The 13,802-nt window shown below is 52.5% G+C and overlaps 1 protein-coding gene across 1 annotated transcript; it reads left to right on the forward strand.

Annotated features, from left to right (window-relative positions):
- The first annotated feature begins 6,169 nt into the window (after nucleotides 1–6,169).
- Nucleotides 6,170–9,788, forward strand: LOC103528978 (keratin, type II cytoskeletal 6C). The gene is made up of 9 exons (XM_008494390.2): nucleotides 6,170–6,673; nucleotides 7,531–7,745; nucleotides 7,830–7,890; nucleotides 8,025–8,120; nucleotides 8,254–8,418; nucleotides 8,544–8,669; nucleotides 8,868–9,088; nucleotides 9,369–9,403; nucleotides 9,511–9,788. The coding sequence occupies exons 1-9, from the start codon at nucleotides 6,170–6,172 to the stop codon at nucleotides 9,786–9,788; spliced, it is 1,701 nt and encodes a 566-aa protein (XP_008492612.2).
- The last annotated feature ends 4,014 nt before the right edge of the window (nucleotides 9,789–13,802 follow it).

Below are 13,802 nucleotides of genomic sequence, written 5' to 3' on the forward strand. Positions count from 1 at the left end.
CCCTCATCTAAATCATCTATAAAGATATCAAATGGGCCCAACACTGATCCCTGGGGGACACAAACTGGATCAGCACCGTTCAGCACCACTCTCTGGTGGCCTCCAGCAGTTCCTAACCCAGCCCAGAGTGCTCCTGCATGGGCTGACAGCTTTTTCAGGAGAATCCTACGGGAGATGGTGTCAAAGGCCTTGCTGAAGTCCAAGTGAACCACATCCACAGCCTTCCCCTCATCCACGATCATAAAAGGAGCTCAGGTTGGTCAGACAGGACCTGTCCTTCCTAACCCCGTGCCGGGTTTAGGATCACCGTCTCCATCCTGTAGGTGCTTGTCAGGGTTTAACACTGACTCAACAATGAAACCGAGTACCAGATGCTCTCTATTAACCTCTCTCTCCTCCCTGATAAAGAAAGGAGAGAGAATAAGGGAGAGAGACTGATGGGTTGGAAACTAAATTTTCAGTAATTTTTCCTATTTATCATCACTGTTTCATTAAAGCTGTGTAGTTTAGTTTCCAACCCATCAATCTCTCTCCCTTATTCTCTCTCCTTTCTTTATCAGGGAGGAGAGAGAGGTTAATAGAGAGCATCTGGTACTCGGTTTCATTGTTGAGTCAGTGTTAAACCCTGACAGGTGGCAAGATTCAATTCAAGTTGTGCCTTTGTCTCTCTAATTTTCTTTCTACATAACCTACCCCTATTCCTAAATTCTTCCTAAATAGTTATCACTTTTTTCCATAATGGGTGGGCTCTCTTCTTTACCCTCACTTCTTTCAGAATCTCCCTGTTCAGCCAGACAGGTCTCTTCCCCTCTGGGGGAGGGGAAGCACACTGGGACAGCTGCTCCTCTGCTTTCAAAACTTGCTTCTTGAAGTACGACCATCCCTAACCCTAACCCTAACCCTAACCCTAACGCTAACCCTAACCCTAACCCTAACCCTAACCCTAACCCTAACCAACCCTAACCCTAACCCTAACCTAACCCTAACCCAACCCTTTGTTTCCAAGGGCTGTTTCCCAGGGTACACTCTGAATCAGTCTTCTGAAAAGGCCAAAATCTGCCCTCCAGAAGTCCAACGTAGAGGTTTTATTGACAGCCCTCCTTACATCCCTGAGTATTGAAAACTCTATTATTTCATGATCACTGAGTCCCAGATGTCCACCGACCACCACATCTCCCACCAGCCCCTCTCTGTTAGGGAACAGGAGGTCTAGCTGGGCTCTATCCCTGGTAGGCTCATTTACCAGCTGGAGCAGGAAATTGTCCTCTGGACACTCTATGGATTTCCTAGACTGCCTCCTCTCTGCTGTGTGGAGTTCCCAGCAGACGTCTGGCAGGTTAAAGTCACCCATGAGAACAACAGCTGAGGAGTTTGAAAGATCTGCCAGGTGCTTGTAGAATAATTCATCCCCCTCATCATCCTGATTGGGTGGTCTGTAACAGACTCCCACCAGGATGTCAGCCTTGTTGGCCTTCCTCCTGGTTCTGATCCACAGGCACTCAACCTTATCGTTTCTGACTTCAACTTCTACAGAGTCAAGAGACTCTCTAGCACACGGGGCTACCCCTCCACCTCTCCTACCCTGCCTGTCCCTTCTGAGGAGCCTGGAGCCACGCATGGCAGCACTCCAGCCATGGGAGTCATCCCACCAGCCATGATGGTGACTCCATCCCAGCTTTCCTGCTGCACCATGGCTTCCAGCTCCTCCTGTTTGTTGGTGTACAAACACTTCACCTGGGCTGATGATTTGGCTCTTAACTTGGGCTGCCCACCCGTGGGCTCCTTTATGGAGAGGCCCGGTTTCAACCCCATCCCCATCAGGCTAAACCTCCCCTGGAGCAGCTTCCATCAATTCTGTGATTCTTCCATCCATTACTGAGTCCATCATCAGCAAATTCACAGATGACACCAAGCTGGGGGGGAGTGTGGATCAGCTGGAAGGCAGGAGGGCTCTGCAGAGGGACCTGGAGAGACTGGAGAGTTGGGATGATCCCAAGGGGATGAGGTTCAACATTCCAAGTGTTGGGTCCTGCACTTTGGCCACAACAACCCCATGGGGAGCTCCAGGCTGGGCACAGAGTGGCAGAAAGGGAGCTGGGAGTCTGGATTGCCAGGAAGCTGAAGAGGAGGCAGCAGTGTGCCCAGGTGGCCAAGAAGGCCAATGGCATCCTGGGCTGGCTCAGGAACAGCGTGGCCAGCAGGTCCAGGGAAGGGATTCTGCCCCTGTGCTCAGCCCTGGTGAGGCCACAGCTTGAGTCCTGTGTCCAGTTCTGGGCCCCTCAGCCCCTCAGGAAGGAGATTGAGGTGCTGGAGCAGGTCCAGAGAAGAGCAAGGAGGCTGTGAAGGGATCCAGCAGAATTGCTGTGAGGAAGGGCTGAGGGAGCTGGGGGTGTTGAGGCTGGAGAAGAGGAGGCTCAGGGGAGAGCTCATCACTCTCTCCAACTCCCTGAAAGGAGGTTGGAGCCAGGGGGGGGTTGGGCTCTTTTCCCAGGCAACTCTCAGCAAGACAAGAGGGCACAAAGGGTCTCAAGTTGTGCCAGGGGAGGTTTAGGTTGGAGATGAGAAAGAATTTCTTTCTGGAGAGGGTGATCAGGCATTGGAATGGGCTGCCCAGGGAAGTAGTGGATTCTCCGTGTCTGGAGATCTTTCCAAAGAGCCTGGATGTGGCACTGAGTGCCATGGGCTGGGAACCACGGGGGGAGTGGATCAAGGGTTGGACTTGATGAGCTCTGAGGTCCCTTCCAACCCAGCCAGTTCTGTGATTCTATGATTCCCTCTGCTCCTTTCACAGTTTACTAAAGAGAAGAGGCTTTTCCTCTCCTCAAAGGGAAGCAGAAGGGTGGGAGGAACCATCCTGTCTCTCTGCTGCTGTCAGCTCATCTGAGTTTCTGTCGTGGACTTTGCTTTGTGGTGGGGAAGGCTGGAGTTGTTCTTTGTGGGCAGAGATGGGAAGGGAGGTTTACAGCTGCCTGGAAGTTTAGACATGGACATGGTGTCCAAGAGGCTGGAGCCAGGCAGCCTACACAGCTCAGCACCCTACAAGCACCAGGAGGGCTTTAGAATCAGGGACTCATCCTGCTCTTTGTTGACCAACAGTGGGAGTGTGGAGGGCTGGGAGGGCTCAGGTCCCACTGCCCATCAGTGAAGAGCCCCTGGTGTGTTCTCTGTACTCCCAGAGCAAGTGGGAGAGATTTCGCTGAGCTGAAGGAAGGGGAACGGGAGCAGAATGCTAATGATGGCTTTGATCTGTGCCTCAGGTCCCTCACCACGAGAAGAGATCAAAAAGGCAGAAACCTCTTTCAGTTGTGGCTCAAAAGTCCCACAACAAACTCCTGGGAGCCACTGTCCTCAGAGCAGGTCAGGAAGCTGCAGATTTAGGAAGAGGTCCAGGTAAGGCACCAGGGAATGGTTCCAGGGCTCTCCCAAGAAGGACTTAAATCAAATTCACTCTACGTGTAGGACTTTACACACTCGGAATCCCGGCAGAAGCGGGGAAGACGTTGTCCCCAGTTGGATGGGGAGAAGTTGGATGGGCTTGGCCCAAGCAGAAGCCACTGAGAAGGCAATGGCTGTGAGAAGCTGGGGCTGGGCCAAGGGCACTTTGGGGTTTGTCCTGGGCCAAGAGTCTCCTGTTTTTGTTCTCAGTGCTGAGGCTCTGCTTCTCCTCGTCTCTGCAGTCGGAAGTGCAGGGTTTGGAGTCATTGCGACATCCTCCTCTGCACTGCCAGAACCTCTGGGCTGTGTGAGATGCAAAGGTGCAGCCTGGCTTGGTCTCCACGGGGCGTTCTGCAGAGCTCACACCTCTCCTGGTGCCGATGACTTTGCTGCTCCCAGCTCCTTGTGTAAGAGATCTGAAGGAGCGGCCGGAGCCCAGGCTTGGGATGGAGCCTCAGCTGGAGGAGGCTGAAGTGTCTCCAGGTTTGGGATAATCTTCCCATCTCGTCTGGAGACGTCAGAGTGACTCAATCTGGGCGTCTTATCTGGAGGTGCTGGATGTGGTCAGCATGCAGGCATTTGGCTGACTTGACAGATCTTCCCCCTCGTTGTGGAGCTGCCACGTGGGAAGTGCCAACCGAGCCCTGCTGCCTGCCCAGCAAGGCAACTCTGTGCCTTTGGCTACCTGGAGGGAGGCCATGAGAAGAGATGCTCTCTGTAGAGAGAAGGAGGTCTTCTCTACCCTGCCCCTCCCTGGTTCTGCCCACTGGGAGCACTTAACTCTCCCTCGTTGGGAAGACAACTGAGACCCAGGACCCTCCTCCTTCAGTTCTCCTGGTTTTGGGAGGGAAGGTGTCCCCTCAGTGCAGGAGGGATGGCTGCCTGCTCTCCAGCTGCAGGCTGGAGAGGACAAGCCAGACACATCTGGATGTTCCTTGGCCACCCATGAGTTATGTCCATCATGATAACTCTTGGCCACCCACAAGTTATGTCCCTCAAAGGCAGAACAACCCTTGGTCACCCACAAGTTGTGTCCATCAAGGGGACGATAACTCCAACCATGAGTTCTCTCCCAAAGGACAGGATAACCCTTGGTCACCCACAAGCTGTGTCCCTCGAGGGGACCATTCTGCACTCCCCTCCTCCCCAGTCTGGGATGAGCTGTGGTGTCCATCAGCCTCACTCTTGGTGGCAGTCAGTGGCATTTCTGATTCTGATTCCTGTGGTGGCTTTGGGAAGCCAATTGGTTGTTCAAAGGCTTTGATGTGTCCCTGATTGCAGAGCTGATACCTGGTGAGACTTTCAAACAACATTTTTTTGTCCAAGTTTTATTTGTGGTTGTGAAAATCCAGAGAGATGTGTGTCTCTCACTTTGGAAATCTAGAGATAGAATAAATCCAGACTGCTGAAATGCTTGGAAGGCTTTAAAAAGAAGGTTTTCCCCCTAAGTTTCACATCTGTTACTAAAATGTGTATTTGATTAATGAGACTCAGAAAACATCTACAGGATGTCTTTCAGGTGAACTTCCTACTTCAGAGCCAGATTGCTCGTGGAAGAAATGAAACTTTATTGTTTTCCAGCTTGAAGCAGATGCTGTTTTCTTAAAAATACATTTTTCTAAGGTAATTTTGGCCAGGACCTCTTCTCTTTTCCATCCCAAATTGACTGTGGTCAAAGATGTCCTGCGCCAGAAGCACACTTCATACGCTGCAGGATTGGGATGGTTGTTTTGTAAGAAAGCACCAGAAGTGCCCCTAAGTTTTAGTTGCCCCTTATTTTACAATGAACTGGTGAACTCAGCCTAATCATTTGCTTCCCAACTGAAGACAAAAAATTAATATTATTTTAGCAAGTCACTGCTACCCCTGCCTGAATTTCCCTGCTCTTTGTGTTTTCAGTCACCATTACCTCCTTCGTGTGTTGGGTGATCCCTGTGCCCATCTGCAGAGCACAGGGAAGGAGCTTGGCCATCCCTGTTCTCTCCCATTTCCCAGTTCTGCTGCTGAGGGTTTTGCTTCACTCCCACTCTGGGAGATGCACTTGGCAGGAATGGGCCCTGGGAGAAGGCACTCCCACCCCAGTGGATGCTCTGATGAAAGGAGCTAAGCACCTCCTTTCTGGATTAAAAAAGAAATGCTGACCAGTGTTAAATGTTAATGTGTGGTATTTCTGCTCGGCGCTGGAAAACTGCCTCTTGGAAAGGAACCAGGAGTTTTCTGCTTAAGAAGGTGATTTGGGATCTGCTTGGAGGAGTTGTGAAAGTCTCAGTCTCGTCAGTTTTCACCAAAACGCTGAGGCTGAGTGGCAGCGCAGAAGATCCGGATCCAGACAAACTGCAAAGTCGTTAAGAACAGGTAGAGAGGTGGGAGGAGGGAATGACATAACTACATCCCTGTAAAACATATTTTTCCAGATGCCATAAAGATAGGGGAGTCGCTGAGACCTACTGCAATGCTCTTGCACTTTTCCTCCCTTCTGCCTCGCAAAGCGCATTTCTGGGTGGAGTCAACAATTTGGCAAAAATCTGTTAACCGCACCAAGCTGATAAAGACAGAACATTTATTTCCTCTTCACGCCCTTGCCGACCCAGCCCACCTCCAGAAATGGATAAAAGGGAATGCCCTGAGCTGTGGAGCCAGAGAAGAGCGGGCACACTCCTCTCTGCATCCATCCCTGGCAGCGCAGCTCCCGTGGTCTTTCTGCTCTCCTCGGCTCCGCTTGGAAGCAGCAGCCATGTCCCGCCAGTCGATCTGCAGAAGCTTTGGAGGAGGAAGCAGAAGGGGCTACAGCTCTTGCTCTGCCGTTGGTGGTGGCTTTGGAGGATGTGGGTCCAGAAGCAGGATCAGCTATAGCTCCTTCTCCACATCCAGGGGAGTCGGAGGCAGCGGACGCTGTGGAGGTTTTAGCAGCAGGAGCCTCCATAACTTGGGTGGCAGCGGAAGGATTTCCATGGGTGGCTCTTATGGCGGTGGATGTAGGATTGGTGGCTTTGGTGGAGGCTATGGAGGAGGATTTGGCAGCATTGGAGGAGGTGTCATTGGTGGAGGAATAGGCAGCTTTGGTGGTCCCGGGAGAGGTGGTCCTGGGTTCCCTGGAGGCATCCAACCCGTGCAGGTTGACCCAACCCTCCTGCGGCCGGTCCACGTTGATATCGATCCTCAGATCCAACAAGTGAGGTGCCAGGAGAAGGAGCAGATCAAGACTCTTAACAACCAGTTTGCCTCTTTCATCGACAAGGTGAGAGGCTGGAATTGTGGTTGCTTGGGAATGGGAACCTGAAGGAATTTTCCTGTGCTGAGGAGAGGGAAATGTTGTCCTCAGCTGAGGGCTGGCGGTGCTGCAAGGCTGTAGAGGTGTCACTGAGTTTTCCTAAGAATATGCAAAAAATTCACACCTGGAGAACAACCCAAAGGACTTTCTCTAGGTTTGGGTGCTCCAAATTCCAGCTCAGCTTTTCTCTCTAGTGCTCTCTGTGCAGTCAGCCCAAAGTGGTCACAATGCACTCAGCTGTCCTGAGGCTTTCTTCAAGTCTCTCCTTTTTCAAGGGCAGTTTCCTCTCCAGGAATCATCTTTCCATGAATTCCTGGCTGCTCCTCATTTCTGTTCAGGCACGGAGTTCAGGGCACTTCTTCAGACTGTCTGCACTGATAGAACATGAGTTAAAAATATGCTTCATGGTTATTTTTTTTTTTTTATAAGAAATAATTATTGAATATTTTTCCGTCTGAGAGGAGGAATGTTCTGTGATATGGACACACAAGGAGTTTAATTCACTGCAAGGCAAAAAACTAATCTGGGGTCAGAATAATATAACTGTGGGTCAGAATTTGGAATTGGAAATGATGATATTCCATAAATCTGGAATGTAATCATTCCAAGAGGTCCTTAAACAGGAGGTGAAATTCAAGGATAGCAGAAAATAGAGGAGAAAGAAGACAGAAATCTTCCTCTTGGGAAAGTGGCCAAGACCAGCTGGCCACAGACCAACTAGGGATTTGGGGAATGATTCCCTTGGCCTCCCAGGGATCAGGAGGTTGGAGTTGGGTGATGTCTCTGCAGGGCAATGTCTCACACCTCCCTCTGGGGGCTTGCAGGTCCGATTCCTGGAGCAACAGAACAAGGTCCTCTCCACCAAGTGGGAGCTCCTCCAGCAGCAAGGGCCCTCGGCTCCCAGGAAAAACCTCGATGTCATCTTTGAGAGCTACATCCAGAACTTGAGGAAGAGGGTAGAGGCACTGATGGGACAGAGGGGACAGCTGGAGTCAGAGCTGCAGAACATGAGGCAGTACGTGGAGGAGTACAAATGCAAGTAAGTGTTGGGACAGGAGGAGGGAGAAGGGAGATAGGGTGTCCAGCCAGGCAGGAGACTCCTCTGGTCTTGTCCCCTCCACAGGTATGAAGAAGAAATCAACAGGCGCACAGCTGCTGAGAATGAGTTTGTGGTGCTCAAGAAGGTGAGAGGCAGAGGCAGCAGGAGAGGGGCTGGGGGGACAGAGACCAAAACCTTGGAAAGAGGCAGCAGCAGCTTCCAAGAGGAGGTTCTGCTGGCATGGGATGAAGCTGTTGCCCCTCCTGATCTTTCCTTTAGGACGTGGACTGTGCCTACATGACCAAAGTGGAGTTGGAAGCCAAGGTGGGAGCTCTGACGGATGAAATCAACTTCCTGAGGTGCATCTACGAGGAGGTAAGAGCTCTCCTGGTCTGCCTGGAGTTGCAGGGAGGCAAAGGGGAGGTGGGCAAAGGTTGGAGTTGTTGTGGAGGGGCTGCTCTTTGGTGCCCTGGGCAGAGGCTGAGGAGAAGTGCTGTCTGGGTTGCAGGAGCTGTCCCAGATGCAGAACATCAGCCGGGACCTGTCGGTGGTGGTGTCCATGGACAACAACCGTCACCTGGATCTGGACAGCATCATCGAGGAGGTCAGGAGGCAGTACGAGCAGATCGCTCAGAGCAGCCGGGCTGAAGCTGAGGCGTGGTACCAGAGCCAGGTGAGCTGGGGAGCACTGAAGGCACCTGGGACACTCTCTGATCTTTGTTGCCCCCCTGGGCATGGTCTGGCTGAGCTCTGAGGAGGCCGTGACACTGATGGGTTGCTTGGTCTCCATGCTGTCAGTATGAAGAGCTGCAGAGCACTGCTGGAAGGCACGGGGACAATCTCCGCAACACCAAGATAGAGATCCAGGAGCTGACCAGGAGTGTCCAGAGGCTGCGAGCTGAGATTGAGAGCATCAAGAAGCAGGTAGGGGATCCTCAGCATCTCCAGGCTGGGTGTCATCTAAGCTGGGTGGTGTGAGAGGTGAACTCAGTGGTCACTGGAACTCAGGTCCTCTGGAGCAGGGCAATGGTTCCTGCCCATTGTCCATGCAGTTTGTGGCTTGGGATGCTCCAGGGGAGGGTGAGCAGAAAGGAACTGAGCAAGTGCTTTTCTTGTCCTCAGAACCAGCAGCTGCAGTCAGCAATTGCAGAGGCTGAGGAGCGTGGGGAGATGGCCCTGAAGGATGCCAGGAGGAAGCTGGAGGAGCTGGAATGTGCCCTGCAGAAAGACAAGGAGGAGCTGGCTCGCTTGCTGAAGGAGTACCAGGAGCTGCTGAACATCAAGATCGCGCTGGACGTTGAGATTGCCATGTACAGGAAGCTGCTGGAGGGGGAGGAGAACAGGTGAGTCCTGCTGCCAGGCTGACCTGACCAAGGTGTTGCCTTTCCTTAGCACAGACTGAGCTTTATTTCTCTCTCACATCCCATTTCATATCAGAACCTCATTTCCTTGTGTTTTCCACCTGAGTTTTTAAGCCCAAAGCAGAGGTGATGTCCCCACAGGGAATATTTCTGAGTGATGCTGAATGAAAGAGGATGTAAGAGGAGCACTTGGGGTTGGTGTGGAGTTTCAGGGCTTTCTATATATATTGGATTTACAACTTCTCTTCCTGTCCCTACGCAGGCTGTGTGGAGACAACCCGTCCAACGTCAACGTCTGTAAGTATCCACACGTGGTCATCTCTGCAGGGTGCTTCTTACCCTGGGTTTCATGAGGATTCCCAGGGTGTCACTGGGCCTACAGTCACCCTGTCCTTCCCTTGCAGCTGTTGTGGGCAGAACCACCATTGCTGGTGGCAGAGCTGGTGGCTTTGGAGCCGGCAGTGGCTTGGGAGGAGGAGGAGGAGTGAGTACCGTGGGAGGAGGAAGCATCATTGGTGGCAGCTGTGGCTTGGGAGGAGGAATCCTCGGCGGTGGCTTCTCCTCTGGAAGTGGAAGAATCTGCAGCTCTGGAGGTGGCAGCTTCGTGGCAGGGGGTGGCTCCTCCTCGGTGAGGAGATGTGTCACCACCACGATGGTCAAGTCCTCAGGTGTCAAATACTGAGCCCTGGTCTCAGGCCCTCCAAGGAATGGGGCAGTTTTGCCACGCTCCAGCCAGCAGCACAGCCCCTTCCACCTAGCAAAAAACCCCCCCAAAAACCTCTTTCCCGTGGAGCCACCTCCACCATCCTGCCCATGGGGAGATTCCCAGTCAGGCACCATCCTCCATCAGTCTCCAGGGGTGGGAACCAGGGGCTGCAGAGCTCACCCGAGCATCTTCTGTGCTGTTCTTCTTCTGAGTGTGGATGAAAATGCTCTTTCCTTTCCCTTTTGAAGGTCTCTTTTTCAAGGGTGGTGTCCCCCTTGTCACTTCCATGTGTCCTGCATGTTACCCACATGAATGTTGCAGCTAGATGAGGAATTCACCTGAGCAGGAGAACCGTGATAATGTCTCATAGTCAGGTTTAGGAGTGAGAAACAGAGGTGTCCACCTTCCTTTGGTGGAGTCATTTGGCAGCTTTAATATTTTATAGATTCTTTTCCTTTTTCTCCTTTACCCCTGACTGATGTAGGGCCTTATTGCAAGTCTACTGCTATGTGAACCCTGCTGCATGGTTGCTTTCTACCACCACCCCTTTTTCTCCAAGTTCTTTCATTGCCAATAAACTGCAGACAGATGAAAAGTCATCCTTGTGTCATCTTCTCACTTAAGTGTCCCCAGGAGAGAGAAAACAGGCTTTGCTCTCTGCCCTAAGGAGTGGCAATGCTCTGTCCCATGGTGCAAATCACCCAGAGCCACCATTTGCTCAACTGGGGTTGAGGAGGAAGAAGGTGGCCTTGATTCCTTCTCTTAGGAGGTGCCACCTTGCTCCTCCACAGCTCCTCCTCCTGTGGGGTGGGAGAGCCATGGATGTGAGGAGTGTGGCACAGGAAGGGAAGAGGGGATGTCAACCTGGTGGGAAGAGGAGGAAGGGAAGAGGAGATGGCAACCTGGTGGGAAGAGGAGGAAGGGAAGAGGAGATGGCAACCTGGTGGTCATGAAGCTGGGGGTTTGTCCTCATCCCAAACATAGTGGGATGAAATGTCCAGCCACCTCCATCCATTGATGGGCACCTCAGGAATGAGGCAGGCAAGGCCACCAGTGGGGATGTTGAGGTTGAGAAGTGACAATGAAGGGTGGGAGTTGGTTTGTGGGGACCTGGATGTGATGATTTGACCATCCTGGGCTAAGCAAAGCAGTTGTGGCATTTTGGGCTGAGAGGTTTGACCGTGACCATGACCATTGGGATGTGGTGGTTTGAAGGTGATAGATGGGATGTGGTTTGCCCCCACTGCTTTTGGGATGTGACAGCTTGGGGGTGGCCATTGGGGTGGGGCTGTTGGCACTGCTGTCATCCCAAGGGTTGGACCCAGCCAACCCATCACCACCACTCAGGGGTTGGGTCCTGAAGGGGCGTGTGGAGGGGGGGAAGGGCATCTCCAAGGTGAAGGGGTTGGCAACTTTCTGGAAAATGGGGTAGGGGCTATGCAGGGGGCATCTGCAAGGGGGGGAGGTGGGACATAGGTGGGTGCAGGGAGGGGGTGAGGAAGGCACCTGTGCAATGCCTGTTGGGGGGGGTTCCCAGCTGTCCCCCCCATCTCCTCCTCCACATCTCAGGGTGAGCTGGGTGAACTTCTGCTTTGTGCAATTCCGTGTCCTCAGTCACACTAAAGCCTTACCAAGGGAAAGAAGGAGTAAACGGCAGAAAAGGAAAAGCTGGGAAAGAACAGGGGTGGGGAAGGCTGCAGAGCTGTCCCCTGCCATCCCCCAAACCAGAGGACACAAAAGCCCCAGAGTCTGGGTGAAATTCTGTCCCCAGCATGGGCAGGGTGGCTCCAGCTCTCCCCTCGGTGCCCAGGGCTGGGAAGGGTCATCCCAGGAGAGCAATGGAAAAACCACATCCATGGCTAAGTCAGCACAGAGCCCTGTGGTCACTGGGGTGTCCCTGGCTGTCCTAGCCCAGCACTGCTCTGGGTCTGCACCCCACGCAGGTGCCCTGGGGGCTTTCGTGGGGGGTGACACCAGTGATGTCCTGATGGGGAGTGGGTGTCCTTCACCCTTGGCAAGCAGCACCCTCTACCTGGTGAGCAGGGCCCTTACATGGGCACCAGCACCTCCGAGGTGAATGGTGGGAAGGTCTGAAGATGCTGTGGGCACACAAATTACTCATGAAAAAAACCCAAAAGCCACGTGAAAGCATGAGACACAGCCCCAACCCTGCTATTAGAGCTCCAGGTTGCCCAGCCAGGTTTGTCATTAGCTCTCTCTAGATGACAATCCATTGCAACCAAATTAATTTGATTAATGCTTGGCTGGATTCTTCTCCATCACTGGGAGGAGGGAGAGCCAGACCAGCGTGTGAATCAGCCCTGAGTGTGCTGCAGTGTCCTGGTGCAATCTTGTCAGGGAAATGGCTTGGTGGAGCCAAAGGGGGGGTTGTCCATGCACTGGAGGGGGGTCCCTGGACATGGAATTACCCTATGGAGGAAGCTGATGGACAGAGAGGAGACCACGTAGATGGCAACCCCATAACCCAGTTCAGGGTGTGAGTGGTGCAACATTCCTCGTGTTATAACACGGAGAGAAATGTAATGGATGGGATATTTTATGAGCTTAGTGGGGAATGAACCCAGGTGGTGTTAGAGTGGCTGTAATTAGAGCTGTAATGAGATTTTAATTGGAACTCATCATGTTTATTAGGGGAGGCACCAGAATATCTTGGGACTCAGAAGGTACTAAGAGCTTCCTCTGGATTGGTCACTGTGCAAATAGGGAGAGGACTCACCCACTCTGCAGTCATTTTTGGATGTGACAGCAGACAGCTAGCAAGCAGGAACTTTGGCTTTTCTGAGGGGCCTTGTGTTGCCAAGAGGAGAGGAACATTGTCCCCTGAGTGTCCCTTCTCTGTGTCCTTGTGTTCATGTGGCTCATCTCTCCTGAGCCCCTGGTGGTCCTGCAGGATGAGATGCTCAGGGCAAGGGGCTTTAGGTGCAGAGTTGCAGGAGGATGAGTGTGGAAAGGTGTTGGTCAAAGGTTGGACTGGGTGGTCTTGGAGGGCTCTTCCAACCTCTAATATTCTGTGATTCTGTGAAACCAGCATCCTCTGGTCCTTTTTCTACACTTTGACCTCCAACAGCAACATCTCCAGCTCATCCCCAGCTCGCCTTGTCCAAGTTCACAATTGCTCAAACACTCACTAGGAAACCCCCTGACCTTCTCAGAAGACACTGAGATCAGAATATCATGAAAAGCCACAGCAGCCCCCAGGTTTCTGAGCTTGGAAGGAATTTGAAAACCCAACAAAGGTCTAAAGCTTCTGTAAGCTCTGGAGCCACCAAGGAGATGGACCCAAGGAGCAGGGTGCAGGTCTGCTGCCCACTTTCTGTTTGCTTCTTCTCTTTCCTTCCAGATGCTAAAGAGCTCCTCTCTTGCCTCTTTGGATCTTGGCTGCTCTTGCCTTGGGTTCCTCACCAGTGAAACTGGTTCTGTTGCTGGTCTCCAGGAAGCTCTTGTGCTAGCAGGATGAATCTTGCTGCCTGGCAAGTGCGATCCAAAGAAGTCCATGTCCTAGAGCATCAGCAGGAGAATTTGGGCCCTTCATCTGAGTTAATGCTCACCTCAACTTTGATTGTAGAGGTTGTGCCAGCAGTCAGGTTCCTCTCATCCCTTCCCTTTTCGTGTCAGCCCTTGTTGTTGTGTGAGCTGCTCAATGAGCTGCAAGCAGAGCTCAGGCAGCTCCCATGTTTTGTGTCCCTGAGCCAAATCCCTGCTGGGTGACCTGGATGGGAGGTGCTGAACCTCCAGCTCCCTCCTGGCCCCATTTCATCCAGGGCTCTCTCAGCTCAAGCTGGGATGGATCTGCAGAGCTTATGGCAAGCACATCACCTGCTGCTGGCAGCAAACCTTCCTCCTCCTCTTCCTCACCCCCCCCTCTGCTGTGGATGCTGATGCTTCTCTGTGCCTCATCTTGGCCCAAAGGCTGGGCTGAGGTTCCCTGTGGGTTTACACTCACAATCTACATTTTTTTGACCATCTCTA

This window comes from Calypte anna, unplaced genomic scaffold (assembly GCF_003957555.1).
Source record: "Calypte anna isolate BGI_N300 unplaced genomic scaffold, bCalAnn1_v1.p scaffold_87_arrow_ctg1, whole genome shotgun sequence".
NCBI lineage: Eukaryota > Metazoa > Chordata > Aves > Apodiformes > Trochilidae > Calypte > Calypte anna.